This window comes from Oryctolagus cuniculus, chromosome 10 (assembly GCF_964237555.1).
Source record: "Oryctolagus cuniculus chromosome 10, mOryCun1.1, whole genome shotgun sequence".
Lineage (NCBI taxonomy): Eukaryota > Metazoa > Chordata > Mammalia > Lagomorpha > Leporidae > Oryctolagus > Oryctolagus cuniculus.
In genome coordinates this window covers 53,553,453-53,570,591 of record NC_091441.1, presented here as the reverse complement: position 1 = coordinate 53,570,591, position 17,139 = coordinate 53,553,453, and the positions used below count along the sequence as shown (strand labels likewise).

Below are 17,139 nucleotides of genomic sequence, written 5' to 3'. Positions count from 1 at the left end.
CATACCCTTGGCAAACATCATCAGCTCGTTAGCTATTTGCTATTTTATTCTTTCACACATAGCTTTACAGATTATGGCCGCCCTAGAAAACTGCTCTCACTGGCCCACAATCATCACTGATCTAGAACAGATTAGAACAAGCCCTTAGAGTCAGGTGAAAGTGTTCTCACCATCATTTGCTTACAGAAGACTCTAAGAAGACTTTGTGGCTTTCCAAAGGTTTTAAAGAGCCTCAGGCTGAAAAAGTAGTATGTCCAGGATTAGCAGCAGGATAATGAAGGTGGGCCTGTGAGACTCTGAGCCTCAGCCTTTGCTCCCAGAGTCATTCCTCTTACTAGTAGCCCCCTTTTTTTTTTGTTGTTTTTTTTTGCATAGAGACAGAGAGAGAGTTATAGACAGTGAGAGAGAGAGAGAGAGAGAAAGGTCTGCCTTCCATTGGTTCACCCCCCAGATGGCTGCTACAGCCAGTGCGCTGCGCCGATCTGAAGCCAGGAGCCAGGCGCTTCCTCCTGGTCTCCCACGCAGGTGCAGGGCCCAAGCACCTGGGCCACCCTCCACTGCCTTCCCGGGGCCATAGCAGAGAGCTGGACTGGAAGAGGAGCAACTGAAATCCGGTGCCCCAACTATTTGCTTTTTAAACCAGGTGGGCCAAGGTGAATGTTCTGTGGAAAGATGTCTCATAGTCTTCCTAGAGTAATTTCTGACAATAAACTCAGCAACCCATCTGGATTTGTGAAGTAAGTGATCATGAATCTAGACTCAAAGCACCTTTTTTTTTTTTTTTTTTTGACAGGCAGAGTGGACAGTGAGAGAGCGACAGAGAGAAAGGTCTTCCTTTTGCTGTTGATTCACCCTCCAATGGCCGCCGCAGCCGGCGCACTGCGGCTGGCGCACCGCACTGATCCAATGGCAGGAGCCAGGAACTTATCCTGGTCTCCCAAGGGGTGCAGGGCCCAAATACTTGGGCCATCCTCCACTGCACTCCCTGGCCACAGCAGAGAGCTGGCCTGGAAGAGGGGCAACCGGGACAGAATCCGGCGCCCCGACTGGGACTAGAACCCGGTGTGCCAGTGCCGCAAGGTGGAGGATTAGCCTAGTGAGCCGCAGCGCTGGCCTCAAAGCACCTTTTTAAAAATTTTCTAACACACCCCAAGGGATCCCATGGCCTACCAGCTGTTAGTTTTAGAAAAGATATCTGCTGGATGACTAGCCCGCACTTGCCCAGCTGGCACTTTTATTTGTTGAGAAATTGCCAAATTTATTTCTGTAGGAGAGAGAGATGTCACATGTAATCAGCATGGTCTGTTGTTTTTTTGTCCTCTCCTTCAGCTACTGCCACCCTCCTTGCCAAAGTGTCCCAACCTCCACTGGCCTCTGACAACTGACACTCCCAATCTCAGGACTGCCAACAGTCTGCCTACTTGCAGTGCAGTGGGACCCTTGCCCAACCTCCATGCCTCTTAGAGTATCAAGCATCATCTTTCCTGGTTACTCCTCTCAGAGCTCCACTACCTGCCCCTTGATGCCGACAGGTATTTCCTCCCTTGGGTTGGCTGAGGCAGGCTTGTGCGCTGGTTGTCTAAAGAGGCAGAGCCCAGAGCACAGCTGCTTAGCCTCTAGTGATGACCCCTCTCACTGCAGTCCTCTGCCTTCAGGACAAGTATGTACTCAGGGGCAGGGAAAAGACGGGGTGGGATGAGGGCAGCAGACTCCCAAGGTCTCTGGACCAGGGAAAAGATGGGGTGGGATGAGGGCAGCAGACTCCCAAGGTCTCTGGACCAAGTAAAAGACGGGGTGAGTTGAGGGCAGCAGACTCCCAAGGTCTCTGGACCACTGCTCACTGCAGCCCTTCGAACCTCCTGGGTCCTTTTGAAACTCAAGAGATGTTGATTCAGTGCTCATCACTATGTAACCAGCAGGAGTTACCCCAAAAGTGTCCTGATAGAGTTTTTCTGCCCAGGGAGCCATGGGATCTTTGGGTGGGGTGAATCATTACCAAATGTGCACACTGACCTAATCAAGTCTGAGGCAGACCATATCTGTGAGGAGTAACACTTCAAAACCAAGGTGGTTTTATTCTACTGATTAAATATATTCAGAATGGAATACTTTTTATTTACCACCACCACCACCATTTTCTCAATCTAATCTTATCTCCTGGAAGATACTGTATTAGCTGGTGTTTGCAATCTCTGCTTGACTTCAATTTGTCAGTGCATTCCATGTATGCATTCTTCACACACAGAAGGCAACTGTTTTACTCCTTTTACTGTGGCTCCTACAAATTCAACTTTAAAGCAGTGAAGAATGGAATAAAGCTAAATAATCATCTGGACTCCTACCATTTCAGCAAAATAAACCTTTGAGATGTTTAGCCACATTTGCTATAGAAGACTTTAGTTTAAATTCAGATGAAAAGTATTTAACTTTACCCTTTTACATGTAAGTGTCCAATTCATCTAGACTTCATATGTACGTATTATTTCCAGATCAAGGGAATAATCAAATGCCATTTACCAAACCATCTGTTCTTTCCATAACTAACTGTGGTGCTAGTGCTATCACATATACTAGGTTTCCTTACATGTGGGGGGCCCTGGGACTTTTTGTTCCAACCCATAGGTCAGTCTGCCTGCAGGACAATTCCACACTAAAGATTCATCATCAGCTTAGACATCTGACAGGGAAACTGCCTTGTTTTCCTTTGACCAGACTCCTGAGCAGTATCTTGACTCCTCAAAGTCCTTTGTACTCAAATATACATTTTGGAATCCAATTTCCACCTTCCATGGAAAAGGACATTGTGATTTTAATTAAAATTACATTGAGTATACAGATCAATTCAGCAGAACATTTTTGTGGAAAAATCTTCCATGCTCATGAATTTTTCTTTCCAGTAAGTTTTGTGTCTTTCAGTAAGTTTGTTGTTAAGATTTATTTCCATGTATGTAGCTTTTTAATACCTGCTCTAAAATACCTCTTTATGCCAGTTTTATTCGCAGTTTCTGTTGATGGTGCATAGAAATGTAATTGGCTGATTTTATAAAGTAATCCTACCAAACTTTCGTACTAACTCTAATGACGTCTCTACGGATACTATAAGCTATCTAAGCAGACAATCACACATCACCACCTATGGGTAATGACAATTTTGTTTATTTCTAAATTGTGGGTGTGTACTATGCCTCCAAACAATACTGCATAGAAATGGTAAGAGCAGGCATCTTGTAAGAACTGTTTGAATATCTCATCAAGCAATTTGTTGTAACTCAACCAGGCTAAAGAGATTCTCTTCTACTGTGGTTAGCTAAAATACTTATTAATTATAAATAGCAATTTAATTGTACTGACTTTTTCAATCTACTAGGATGATTATATGGTTTCTCCTTTAATCTATAAATGCTATTAATACAGTAAATGACATTTATAAAATCCTAGCATGAATCCAACATTTTCAGATTCTGACTAATATACTCCACATTAGTACCCTTTATCCTGTATCAAATGACATGGTTGAAATAAATATCAGTATCTTTACCAAGGGCTAGTGCTGTGGTGTAACAGATTAAGCCACCGTCTGTAGCACTGGTATCCCGTATGGGTGCCCGTTCAAGTCCCGGCTGCTCTACTTCCCATCTAGCTCCCTGATAATGGCCTAGGAAAGCAGTGGAAGATAGCCCAAGTGCTTGGGCCCCTGTACCCCCGTGGGAGACTCTTAAGAAGCTCCTGGCTCCCAGCTTTGGATCGGCTCAGCTCTGGCCATTGTGGCCACTTGGAAAGTGAACCAGAAGATGGAAGACCTCTTTCTCTGTCTCTCTATCTGTAACTCTGCCTCTCAAATAAATAATCCTTTAAAAAATAAAAGATACCAAATATAACACCTTGGGCAAAATGTCTAACACATTAGAAGATGAGCACTCATAATAAATTTAATAAATTATGTCCAAGTGCAGAGATTTCTCCTACAGAATACAGTTGACAATTCAGTCCCCTAAAGATAAACAAGACAACAGCATGGTGTAGACTCGTTTTACATAAAGCAAGTTGATGTATTTCCTGGGAAAAGGCGCCATTAAATGAAGATGGTGGCTTTTTTAGCAATGTCTAAATTAAATTTCTATTGCAAAAATGGTTACATAGCTTAAAAAGAACAAAGGTTGAAAACTCCTGTTCTACTGTATTAGCAAATTAATTTGGTCAGGATTTAATCTTTTATATATGAACCATAATTTCTAAGTATTCTCATTTCCCATTAAAAATATACTGTTTCTTTCCTACATTTTATAATATACTCCCACATCTCCCTTCCTAAACTATAAAGTATGTATTTAACAGGCAAGAGGTAAACTGGAAGTATGGGATAGTGGTGAGTCAAGACTTTTCACTAGAAAGTTAATGAGTAAATTATATTTCAATATTAAAAAATATATTGCAAAGTCAAGACATATTTCACAGAAACTTTAAGGATAAAATAGAAGATTTAAAGTACATGATCACTTTGAGCCATTCCCCATCTTCTAAAACATCACCAAAACAAAAACCAATACAAATTATTCATAGCAATATAACAATTGCCTATTATAAACATAGATTACTAATAATGCAATTTAGGGTGCAGGCAAGAGAGATCTGATAACACTGGCAATGTTTTCCCTATTGTCAAATTTAACTTTTTAATTATATTTAGTATTTACTGTTAATTTAACTAGAGGAGAACTTTATGGAAAAAAACAGCTTTTTAGAAACTACTATAAAAGCTACTTTGTAAAAATAGTCCATTGTGGGATGAGCATTTGGCAGAGCAGTTAAGAAGCTGCTTGGGACACCTACATCCTATGAGGGTTCAAGTCCCAGCTCCACTTCTGATTCTAGCTTCCTACAAACGCACACCTGGGAGACAGTAGATGACGGCTCAAGTACTTAAGTCCTTGCCACCCATGTATGTGACCTGGATGGAATTTTGGGCTCCTGGTTAGGCCTGGTCTAGCCCTGGCTGCTATAGGCCTTTGGGGAGTGAACCAGTGAGTGGAAGAGCACTTTCAAATAAAATCAGTAACTTTTTTTTTTAACAGATGCATCTTGTTTATTACTTTAGCTTTTCTGGTTAGATCCCTATTTAGTTGCATGTTTTTGTATTTTTCCTTAGTGATTATGTCCTAATTTCATTTTTTTTGAACATTTTCATCTTAGCTTTCACATCTGTACCATTTTGGCTTAACTAAAAGGGAATATAGAATATATGAATATGATGTAACTTTGTCCAATGCAAAATAACTATTGTCATGACAGTAGCACACATACAAAAGGGCTTCCAGGTCCTGAAAATCAGCCAAGAAACCCCAAGTCACAGCATGGACGGCACCTAAGGACTGAGTTCACACTTGTATTTTCATAATTATAGCCAGTATCCGTATACTTCTGGGAACTTTTCAAAGATCTCATCTGTTAACTAACCTGTGTTCTCACTGGGTTGGCATGATGTATGAGGGTAATTCAAAAAGTTCATGGAAAGTGTATGTTAATGAAAAACTATGCATGGATTTCAAAAAACATCTGCACCATAACAAACTTATCTTTTAATTCTGTTTTCCCACAAACATTTAGAAGTACTCTCATCTGTGCTGAGTTAAAGGTTGCCTGCTCTTCAGAACCTAGTAGACCACTCAGGTTTACTGTTGGGTAGTTCATGTCCTGGACTTCAGCAGAGCTCACAGTGACTGCACAAGGAAATCAGGAAAGACATTCACTGGCAGTCACAAAATGTGCAACGGTGAACTCAAAGACAACCATTTACCAGCAAGTTCATGTAACAGCCTCTAACCCAACAAAAAAACATTGCCTTTCTCTTAATTACCCAAACTATCGTTTAGAAATAATTATAAACAGAATTTTGTTTGCATGAGAAATGTTCATAAACCAGAGAAGTGATGTATTTGCTTTTTCTAGAACAGTTGAGACCAGTTGTGGCTAAAACCATAGTATACAAAATGGAGTTAGTTACACAATCTGCAACTATTAAACAAAACAGCTGTCCCGTAGAAATCAACCATTTATAACTCCTTACCCAAAAATGATTTTTATGATGACAGCATGATCCTTCCTGCACTGATAATTACAATTTACAAGGAATTTTATGATATGAGTATCAGTACATACATAAGCCTCTGTGTCTGTAAACATGTGCTGAAACCAGAGACCTGAGGTGTCTGTTACACTGCATTCAACTGGGACAACCTCTAGGACTAAACCAGCAAGGGAATAAAACCACACTAACGTTATGAGGCAGTATAAAATAGGTATGTTCAGCAAACCCTGGGTCTGAATAACTTTAAACTTAACTAATCCATGTCAATAGACTGCCAATATTACCATTCATTCTTAACAAAACCAACAAGATCAGATCAGATAACTAGAAACTAAAATAGCATTGGGAGGCAGAGTCATAAAAGATGAAAAAGGGAACACGCACTGAATAACCTTTCTAAATCGCCAACCAAAGGACTTAAATGCTTCCCTGGGGACATAGCCGCCAAAACCCAAACATGCCTTGTTCCTACAATTACTGGTGATAATATCTTCAATGAATGAAGAGGAAAGTACTGAAGTTAAAATCCCTTCTCGGAGGTGATATGGTAGTACAGATACCCAGTACATAAGAGGATGTCCCACATCTCTTCAAGAAGCCAAATTTATGTTACAACAGAAAGCCAGCAGCAGTTAGAGTTACAGGGTCCCCTACCTGTGTTTCTTGATGCCATTGGAGAGAGCATCTCCACCGCCACAGTCCTTCCCCTCGGACATCCTGGGTCTGCAACTGCTCAGGTGCTGTCCTTCCTTGTCCAGGGACTGTGCTGTCACTGCTTCCAGCCTACTCAGGGACTGCTCCGACTCAGAATCTGTGGCAGAGTAGGTTCATGGTTAATGACTTGAACTCTGGTGCGAGACTGCAGTAACAATGGATATCTCCCTCAATGCATCAGGCTTTGAAACCTAAGCAGCCTACTTTGTTCTTCAATAATCCATCCGTTAACTACCTCCTCAGGGATTTTAGAGAACCTGCACCCAATAAGGCCAAAGAGGATTTGTGAAACAGATGTATGCTTACATAAACTTACAATTAAACAGATTTCACATATTAAAGGAGTCTTCCAAAGATTACCCAATTCTTTAAGAAATTATATTCACTGGTCCGCCCTCAAATTTCTATTTTTTAATCTTCCCTCTCAAAGCATCTTCAACTTTTTAAAAGCTCATATATAATTAAAAGACTGCAGTAGTTCTATTTATTAAAATTTAAATGATGCTCAATACTGCAGTTACAATTTTTTTTTTTTTACAATTACTTTTTTCTATAGGTTGTGCATTTGGTACAGTGATTTTAAGATGCCACTTGGGGAATCTACATCCTCTATCAAAGTGCCAGGGTTTGAGTCCCAGCTGTCTCTCACTCCAGCTTTTTTCTAATATGCACCATGGGAGATAGCAAGTAATGGTACAAGTACCACCCATGAGGGAGACTGGAATGAGTTCCATATTCTTGACTTTAGCCTGGCCCAGCGTAGACTGTTGCCAGCATTTGGGGAGTGAACCAGTAGATGAAAGATCTTTTTCCCTCTCCTCTGTCTCTCTGCCTTGCAAATAAAATTAAACGTGATTTTAAAACTTTTGTCAGTATTCAATTATTTAAAAGCTCAATAGCTAAAGCCCAACACGTCCATATACTAATTATCAGGCAGGCATTAGGATGGGAAATCACATTGTCAATTGTCCTATGTATTCAGAATGGAGTCATCTGTTTGGGAATAATGTAACTTATTTTCGACAACCCACTGTAGTTTTCACGCACTTTCACATTCTCCCATCTACGTGGAGCAGCTCAAGGATGCTCTGAGGAAGGCAAAAGCTCAATGGAGCTATCAATAAGGGTGCTAATGGTCTCAGGTCTTGTAGTAGGTGAACCAGAATGTGAATCCAAGCTGCCTGACTCCTCGTATAACACTGAATTTCAGCTCAAAACTGTCATTCAGTCTCCACAAAACTTTAAAGGAAGCCTGAGTTCTTTTTAAAATGGAAATTCAAGACACCTTGTAACTTTCCATTTTGGCTATCCACTTATCTGTCCTCAGAGAAAGACTGACATACATTCAAGCAAATTTCTTTAAACACATTTATTGACAATCTGCTAAATTTGGATTGTAGATAAACTGTACAGGAAGTATAAAAATTGAGAGTTTTCTTTCCCCTGTAGGAATTCCATAATTCAGCCAAAATCAGGAGCCATTCAGGAGAACAGCTGTTGGGTTAGCACACAAGCATGGGTTGGATGGTGCGGTATACCTCTGGCTCCAAATACCACACCCTTCGAAATGTTAAGTTACTTGCAGAAAGATTTTCAATATTGGGCAAGTTCTATTCTGTAAATACAACTACTGGAATTTCTGAAAGCACAGCCTTGTATTGTTCACCTCATAACAAAGAAACACACAGCAACCCTCCTCGTGCCGCTCTCCCCACCTCGCCCTCTGCCCTGTTCCCCATCCGTATTTTTGCTTGCTGTGGTTCCAGCCACCCATGATCAGCTATGGCACAGAAGTACTAAATGGAAAACTTCAGAAATAAAGAATTCTTAAGTTTCCCTTTGTGAAACACCTTGAGAAGTGTGATGAGATCCTGCATCATTCTGCTCCACTCACCAAGACTGAGGGTACATGGGGCAGAGTGGGCATCAGTTTTCTGAAGCAGGCAGACAGGTATCAGCAAGGGGTAGGAAGAAAAAGTGGTGCTAGCAGTGAATCTTTATTAAGAAAAAATATGAACCCTCAAAAACAGTGTTCAGGTGCAGAGAGTGAGCTGCTTCAAGGGAAAGGCAGAAACAAAGCCTGAATCAGAGATGATGGATTGCAGCAGTCCTGGGGGTGGGAGGGCTGGGTTTATCCATCTACATTATAAAATTCATAAGAAAAAACTCAGAATTTGAAGATTGAACAAAGTGATTTTGTCTGAGTTTGTGTTATTTAAGATGCATTATTAGTTTATAATTTAGATGTCATGAAAATAAAAAAGCAATCAAAAACACACCTCAAGCATTTATGAAACATTACTCTGCACAGGACACTGTGTGTGCCATTTAAGAGACACAAATCAAAAGACAGGGACATGCCCACATAAACAGATACTTTTAACAAAAAGCAGATGTACAGTAAACACTAAACAAGAGATGCTAAGAATTTCCATGAAGCAAATACAGACTTTTCCCAAAACAAGATTTCAAAGCCGGGAAAACACAAGTGGAAGACATGCTACCTTCACCTGGATCAGCCACCTGAGGAACCATCCCTCAGGGTACACCACGGGAGGGCACCACAGACCCTCATTCTCCCTGGCGAGCAGCATTCGACTCACTCGGTTTCCCCTCTCCTCTTGCCCATCTCCCTTTTACTCCCTGGCTCTACCTCTTCCCTCTCTACCCATCCTTACTTCTCTCAACTTTGCTCCCAAATTCCTTCTAACTCAATCAGACGCTCCTCACTCTCCCTTGGAAGACTCACAAAGGTCACTGATTATCTCCATATTGCAAACTCCCTGGCTACTTTTAAATTCTTACTTTTGCTTATCTGCCACTGCTTAATTCGTTCCTCCTCTCCTTGCATCATGTGCAAAGCACATGGGATTCACAGAACAGTAAGATCTGGTCCCTGCCTATAGTCAGGCAGAGGTAGACTAGGGAGGAAATGAGTTCAGTAAATTTTCCTAGGTGCAATAACAGAAGCTTGAGTGGCGGCAGCAGGCCACAGGGGAGGTATCTATCAATTTTACAGAGTGGAGAAGAATGTGTCAGCAAAGGGTTGTGGCTGATGAGTGAGCTGAAGAAACTGACAAGGAGGAAGACTGGGGGAGAAGAGTTACAAGTCAGGAACTTTTTTTTTTTTTTTTTTTTTTTTTTTGACAGGCAGAGTGGATAGTGAGAGAGAGACAGAGAGAAAGGTCTTCCTTTTGCCATTGGTTCACCCTCCAATGGCTGCCAGGGCTGGCGTGCTGCGGCCGGCGCACCGCGCTGATCCGAAGGCAGGAGCCAGGTGCTTTTCCTGGTCTCCCATGGGGTGCAGGGCCCAAGCACTTGGGCCATCCTCCACTGCCTTCCCGGGCCACAGCAGAGAGCCAGACTGGAAGAGAGGCAACCAGGAAAGAATCCGGCACCCTGACCAGGACTAGAACCTGGTGTGCCGGCGCCACTAGGTGGAGGATTAGCCTATTGAACCGTGGCGCCGGCCGAAGCCAGGAACTATTACAAGCAAAGAGCAGCATGACAGAGCGCGGGGAGGAGTGTGGTAAGGCAGGAAGATGGCAGGGAATGACCAGGAGTAGAGGGGTGGTGTCGGTCATGGAGCTGACTATTACAATAAAGAAAACCCAAAGCCAAGCAGCAGGGGAAGGAGAATACAAAGAGAAGCTAGGGATGAGGTTGTTCCTCAAAGGTCAACCACAAACTCTGAAATTCCTAGCTCCAAAGGCAAAGAAGGAAAGGTGATCACCACATGACTTACAGAGCCAGTGAGATAGAGTAACCAGTTCCTTAAAAACCATACTCAGTTATTTCTAGTACTATGAACAGAGCTGTTTGATGCATGTAATATGAAAAAGTTTTGACTAACTTCATTGGTAGTAGAGAATCATTCTTAACAGACCAAGCCTTCCTAGAATTAATCATATCAATCTGCCCATCTCCAGTATACCACAGATGTGGAGACCCACAAATATTCTTAGCCATAGCCACCTATGGAGGCTCACTAATCAAGGTCAAAGCCTACCCACAGCAGTCATTTTCAAGTATCCCCAATAAGTGAATCAGTGAGAGATCTCACTGCCTCTCGGGTCATAATTCTATAGTAAAAGTGCAGGTTTTTCAATTTTTCACATATGTAAGTATCAAACAGGCCACACTCTCCACTGTCCAATGTTGCCGGGTAATACACTGATGCCATAGTGCAAAGCATAAAGCACAGGAACAGGTGTGCTCCATGCCACCCCCTGTGTGGGTAAGTACTCTCAGGAAGGAGTGCTTAAGGTGCAGGAATTTAATCTTGGGATGATGAAACCACTCTGGAGATACATAGTGCTGATGGTTGCTCAACAATGCAAATGTACTTTATCCCACTGAACTGCATACTTAAAAATGGTTAAGATGGTGGCAGGAGTTTGGCACAGCAGTGAAGATATCACTTGGGCCCACATTCACATAATGGAGTGCCTTGGTTCAAGTCCTGGCTCCTCCACTTCCAATCCAGCTTCTGATAATGTGCATCCTGGGAGGCTGCAGATTCAGGTTCTTGAATCCTTGCCACCCACCTGAGAGACCCGGATGGAGTTCCACTCTCTTGGCTTCAGCCTGGCCCAGCCCTGACTACTTATGGCAGGCATTTGGGAGTGAACCAGTAGGGGAAATCTCTCTGTCTCTGCCTTTCAAATAAAATGAAAATAAATTTAAAAAATTTAAAAGGTTAAGTTGGCAAATTTTACCTTATGTGTATCCTACTATGATAAGAAACTTACAGCAGCAACAAAATAAACCCAAAATCCCAAGCAAACATCTGTCAATCCAAGGCCAAAGATTTATCATGATGGATAGAAGAACTATATACTCAGGTCCTATTAACTCTCATTTAAACACCAATAACAAAGGATAACCACAGAGAAGCAAAGTTAGGTGATTTTTCTACAGACTTACTTATCATCACAACAGAATGAAACTTATGTTAATGATATATGTAATTAGATTTCGAAAAACATTAGCCTTACAGTATCCTTATTTCCCACACAATTATCTTCTTACAAATGTATTTATGTAGTAAGTGAAGTCACTCAAAAAAATCTCAGGATACTTTATTAATTCCTAAAAAACAGGGTAGGGGATTTATGAAACTGTCCTAAATTTTACCAAATTTTTGATGGGTAATTAGGAAAATCAGTATAGTGCTGAGTAACGCAGGAAATGGACAATTGCATGTGTACTGACCTGAAGGTTAATTCCAACCTGGTTCCAAAAGGACGCATGACTGAACTAATAATTACTGCATATTTTATAGAAAAATGTCAGAATAACACTTGACCAACAGACTATATTTTATAAGAGAAACATGCTAGCTTATAGAGAACAATGTAAGGTACACAAAACCTCTGTGTAATTTACTCCTCATTTAAAACAGTAGTATTGATAGAACAGCTAAAAATCCCCAAGTATATTTATTTTTTAGACAGACTTTATTTAATAAATATAAATTTCATAGGTATAGCTTTGGGAATTTAGCGGTTCTTCCCCTCATACCTGCCCTCCCACCCCCTACTCCCTCTCCCATCCCATTCTTCATTAAGATTCTTTTTTTTTTTTCATTTGACAGATAGAGTTAGACAGTGAGAGAGACAGAGAGAAAGGTCTTCCTTCCGTTGGTTCATCCTCCAAATGGCCACGACAGTGGAGCTACACCGATCCAAAGCCAGGAGCCAGGTGCTTCCTCCTGGTCTCCCATGCGGGCACAGGGGTCCAAGCACTTGGGCCATCCTCCACTGCCTTCCCGGGCCACAGCTGAGAGCTGGACTGGAAGAGGAGCAACCGGGACAAGAACCAGGCGCCCATATGGGATGCCGGCACTGCAGGCAGAGGATTAACCAAGTGAGCCACGGCGCTGGCCTTATTAAGAGACATTTTTAACCCAAGTTTATTTTAATGTAACACATCTCAAATGACCTAGATCTTTAAAGTTCTGTTTATATTACAACCAAGAAATATTTTAGACAGATTTCAGATTGAATGTAGTCCCCTTTCTCCTTCAATTAGGATAGAAGGCAATGGCTGTGATTCAATGAATTTACTTTTATTTTAAAATTAGGAGGATGGGCCAGCATCGCGGCTCAGCATGTTAAGCTATCACTTGTGATGCCAGCATCCCTTACAGGAACTGGTCAAATCCCAGTTGCTCTACTTCCTATCCAACTCCCTGCTCATGTACCTGGCAAAGCAGTGGAAGACGTCAAGAGTGCTTTGGTCCCCGTTACCCACATGCGAGACCCACATGGAGTTCTTGGCTCCTGGCTTTGGCCTGGCCCAGCCCTGATTGTTGCGGCCATTTTGAGGAGTGAACTAGTGGATGGAAGAGTTTCAGAGCTATCTCTAACTCTACCTTTCAAATAAAAAAGATTTATTTATTTTATTTGAAAGTCAGAGCCACACAGAGAGGAGAGAGGCAGAGAGAGAAAGGTCTTCCATCCGATGGCTTACTCCCCCGATTGGCTGCAACGGCCGAAGCTGCGCCAATCCGAAGCCAGGAGCTTCCTCCAGATCCCCAACACCGGTGCAGGGGCCCAAGGATTTGGGCCATCCTCCACTGCCTTCCCAGGCCATAGCAGAGAACTGGACAGGAAGTGGAGCAGCCAGGTCTTGAACCAGTGCCCACATGGGATGCCGGCACCCCAGAACAAGGTGTTAACCCGCTGCTCCACAGCGCCGGCCCCTCAAATAAATAAATCTTAATAAATAAAGTTAGGAAGATTCTGACCCCTATCCTATTTTTTTTTTTTTTGACTGGGGGAACTTTTCAGTTGCTGATGGTTAATTTTTCAGATTATTAATAGGTTAAAAGAGGAGGTCAGAAAGTTCACAGTATAAACACACCGGTCATTCTCATAAGTTATCCTGATAAGCACTTTTTTTTTTTTTTTTTTTTTTTTGACAGGCAGAGTGGACAGTGAGAGAGTGAGAGAGAGAGAGAGAGAGAGAGAGAGAGAGAGAAATGTCTTCCTTTTGCCGTTGGTTCACCCTCCAATGGCCGCCGCGGCCGGCCAGGTACTTCTCCTGGTCTCCCATGGGGTGCAGGGCCCAAGCACTTGGGCCATCCTCCACTGCACTCCCTGGCCACAGCAGAGAGCTGGCCTGGAAGAGGGGCAACCGGGACAGAATCCGGCGCCCCGACCGGGACTAGAACCCCGTGTGCCGGCGCTGCAAGGCGGAGGATTAGCCTAGTGAGCCGCGGCGCCGGCTCCTGATAAGCACTTTTTAACATGACTTCTGAAAACCAGCTTGAGAACAAACAGTACAATGTAAGACTGATGGATAATATAACCTTCCTCTTGTTACCTAAGGTAATAAGAAATGGCCAGGAATCACAAATGCTCAAGAGGATACCTTTACAGTTTATGGTTTCTCATGCAAAAGGCATGCCCAAAAGGTAGTTAGTAAGCCAGGGCACAGCTTAAAATATGAGTGTTAAACTTTTCAGTATCCAGTTACAATTATACACACTCAAGAATAACAGTAAATAATAAAGAAGATAAAGACAGTAAAATTGACCACATTTAAAACAAATTATAAGCTGAAAAATCAGGATGAGTCCCTAAGGTGCTGCCAAGAGACGGCTACAGTAATTTACTAAGGAAGTGACAGAAGCTTGAAATGAAATCTTGGCAACCTGCAGCCAGGGTCAAATCCTGTCTGAGTGAAGTCCAAGGACAAAATGAGCCAAACGTTACAGTGTTGTTTCAGAGTTTCTTAAAAGTATGGCCTGGTTTCTAAGCAACTAAATCAATTTGCAAAATCACACGTGTGATTAAAGATGAAGAATTACCCAGAAATCTTAAGTGCATCCATGTTAGACTACTAAATCCAGGGCTTTCCTATCTGTCTAGGTGAAATCCTCTCTCAAAATTATTTTGAGGAAGATAATGTATTCATTCACTCTGCACAAAAAATAACTCTAGAACCAGTTACAGACCAGTTGCAGGATAATCCACGGTCAGAAAACAAAATAGTTTCATATGATTTCAATTTAATAAATCAATATCTACCAAGCACTTGTCACACATCAGGTACTGGAGCAGGTTTGGAAGGAACAATGGGACCCAGCACAGCGCAATCTAGTGGAAGACACGTGTGGCAGCACTGGCTTAGACCGGTGATTGAGGGAATAAGGAAGAAGCAGGGTTCAGGTCCCAGACGGAGGCAAGCAAGTGAATTGGGATGCGTGAGTAAGTCTCTGAGGCAGGCCAGGAGAACGCTAAGGGCCTCAAAGAAAATGTGGGGGGTGGGGGAGAGAGTAAGTGGCATGGAGGGAGAGGTGGGCGGTAGGAGGGAAAGGACAGGGTCTTCAGATATAGGGGGCTAAAGTCTGTCAGATCAGAGTTGGGACTGAAACCTGGAGGTGATGAGGCAGTGGGCAGCTTTCTAGGGAGTAAAAAGACCACACTTAAACATTTACAAAAGCGTCATTTCCCATAGCTTCACTAGTAATACTGATGGCAAACTTGGTGGCTTCAAACAACAGCAACTTAGTATCTCCCAAGTCAAAAACCAGCTCCATTGGGTGAAAATCACAAGTGTTGGTAGGACCACAGTGCCTCAGCAGGTTCTAAGGTGAATCAGTGCCTTGTCACTCAGCTCTGGTGGCTGCCAGTGTTCCCGGGCTTACAGCTGCTCCCTCCAGTATCTGCCCCAGCCATCACATCAGCTTCTCCTCAGGGGGACTCATCTCTCTCTGCATCTCCCATCAGGCCACTCATGATAGCACATAGCTCCTACCCAGATAATCCTTTCACATTCACCAATACCTTGCTTTCCTAACTGGGCAATATTCACAGGTTCTAAGACCAGGATGTAGACATACTATCCCCGAGGCCTGCTTTACAGCCTACCATATCCAGTGGTACACAATGTAGAAAACAGGCAAGAACAAGTTCTAGGAACAGGAGGACCTGTCACAGAAAGGTACCACCATGTGGGGTCAAAAGCAGGGGGAGGCTGGGCAGGGAAACTGTAGTGAGGGCTGGGCAAGGGGTCGGGGGAGGAAGAAAAGATGTCACTGAGATGTGGGAAAGGCATAAGGAGAGGCAGTGAAAGTGAAAGATGACTTCCTGATAGTAGTCTTCAGTGTGTCCGTGACAGTGCCATTAACCATAGCAGGGGCTACAGGAGGTGGAGTAGGATCACATGTCTGGTTTCCATCATACTCAGAGAGACTTCGGGCCAGCTAAAAATTTTCCATAAATAAATGGGAATACTAAGGTCATTATTATTCTCCACAACTAACCAGTCCTCAAGTTCAATTCATTGAGGCTTAAAATATGTCTCAAATGTATTTCAAAATCTTATTCACTGAAAATATGAACCTCTTCTAATGTTCCAGAATCTATATTAGTTGCTAGGGACCCAAAGTTCCTCATGGAACTTTCTATGCAGTTGAACAGCAGGACTGACAGAATCAAATAATCACAAATAGAAAGTTTTGACTGTAGGAAGTACAATTTTAAGTTGGCACAGACAGCTGTAAGAAAGGATTCACGAAGTCCAGCAGGCTTCCTGGCAGGAGCCTTGACCTTTGAGCAGAACTCAGAGAGAGACATGTTCACTGACACAGCAGTGGAAAGAATCAAACTTTTCATTCCTACTAGTGCTGCTTCTATTCAAGCTCTCCTGATTTCCTACTTAGTACACTGCGATCTCACATCAGTCTTGACTACTTAAACACAAGTATTCTACCAGAATACAAAGTCCTAAGAAGGGATCAGTCCGTCTTCTCTTTGAATCCCCAATTCTTAGTACAGTAAAAGCATATTATAAGATCCACAATGTTTACCAAAAGAATGAAATTTGGTGGGTGGAGTTGTGATGCAGAAGGTTAATCTGCTACTTGCAACACTAGCATCCCATATCAGAGCTCCAGTTTGAGTCCTGGCTGCTGTGTTTCTGGTCTAGCTCCCTGCTAATACACCTGGGAAAGCAGCAGATGGCCCACAAATGGAATTCCAGGCTTCTGGTTTGGGTCTGGCCCAGTACTGCCCATTGCAGACATTTGCAGAATGAACCAGCAGATGGATAATCAATTGATCTCTGTTGCTTTGCTTTTCCAGTAAGTAAATAATCTTTTAATAAAATGAAACTCTGAAACACTAATCTGACATCACCCTATATAAAACCGGTTCCATGACACCTCTCAGATAACTAAATCTGCAGATGCTTAAGTCCTTCATTGTCCTATTTGCATATAACCTAAGTACAACTTCCTACTTACTTTAAACCATCTCTAGATTACTTGCAACACATAATACAATGTAAACACTTTATAAATAATTGTTTTGCTGTATTATTTAGGAAAT

At 42.4% G+C, this 17,139-nt stretch overlaps 1 protein-coding gene across 18 annotated transcripts in view; it reads right to left on the bottom strand.

The window, feature by feature from the left end:
- The window catches only part of OSBPL1A (oxysterol binding protein like 1A), a 231,010-nt gene that overhangs the window by 59,956 nt on the left and 153,915 nt on the right, over nt 1–17,139 (bottom strand). For all 18 annotated transcript variants that reach the window (XM_070050377.1, XM_051851325.2, XM_070050375.1 and 15 more), the window contains one exon: nt 6,740–6,896. In XM_070050377.1, the coding sequence (XP_069906478.1) occupies nt 6,740–6,896 (157 nt within the window). The remainder of the gene's footprint in view (nt 1–6,739; nt 6,897–17,139) is intronic.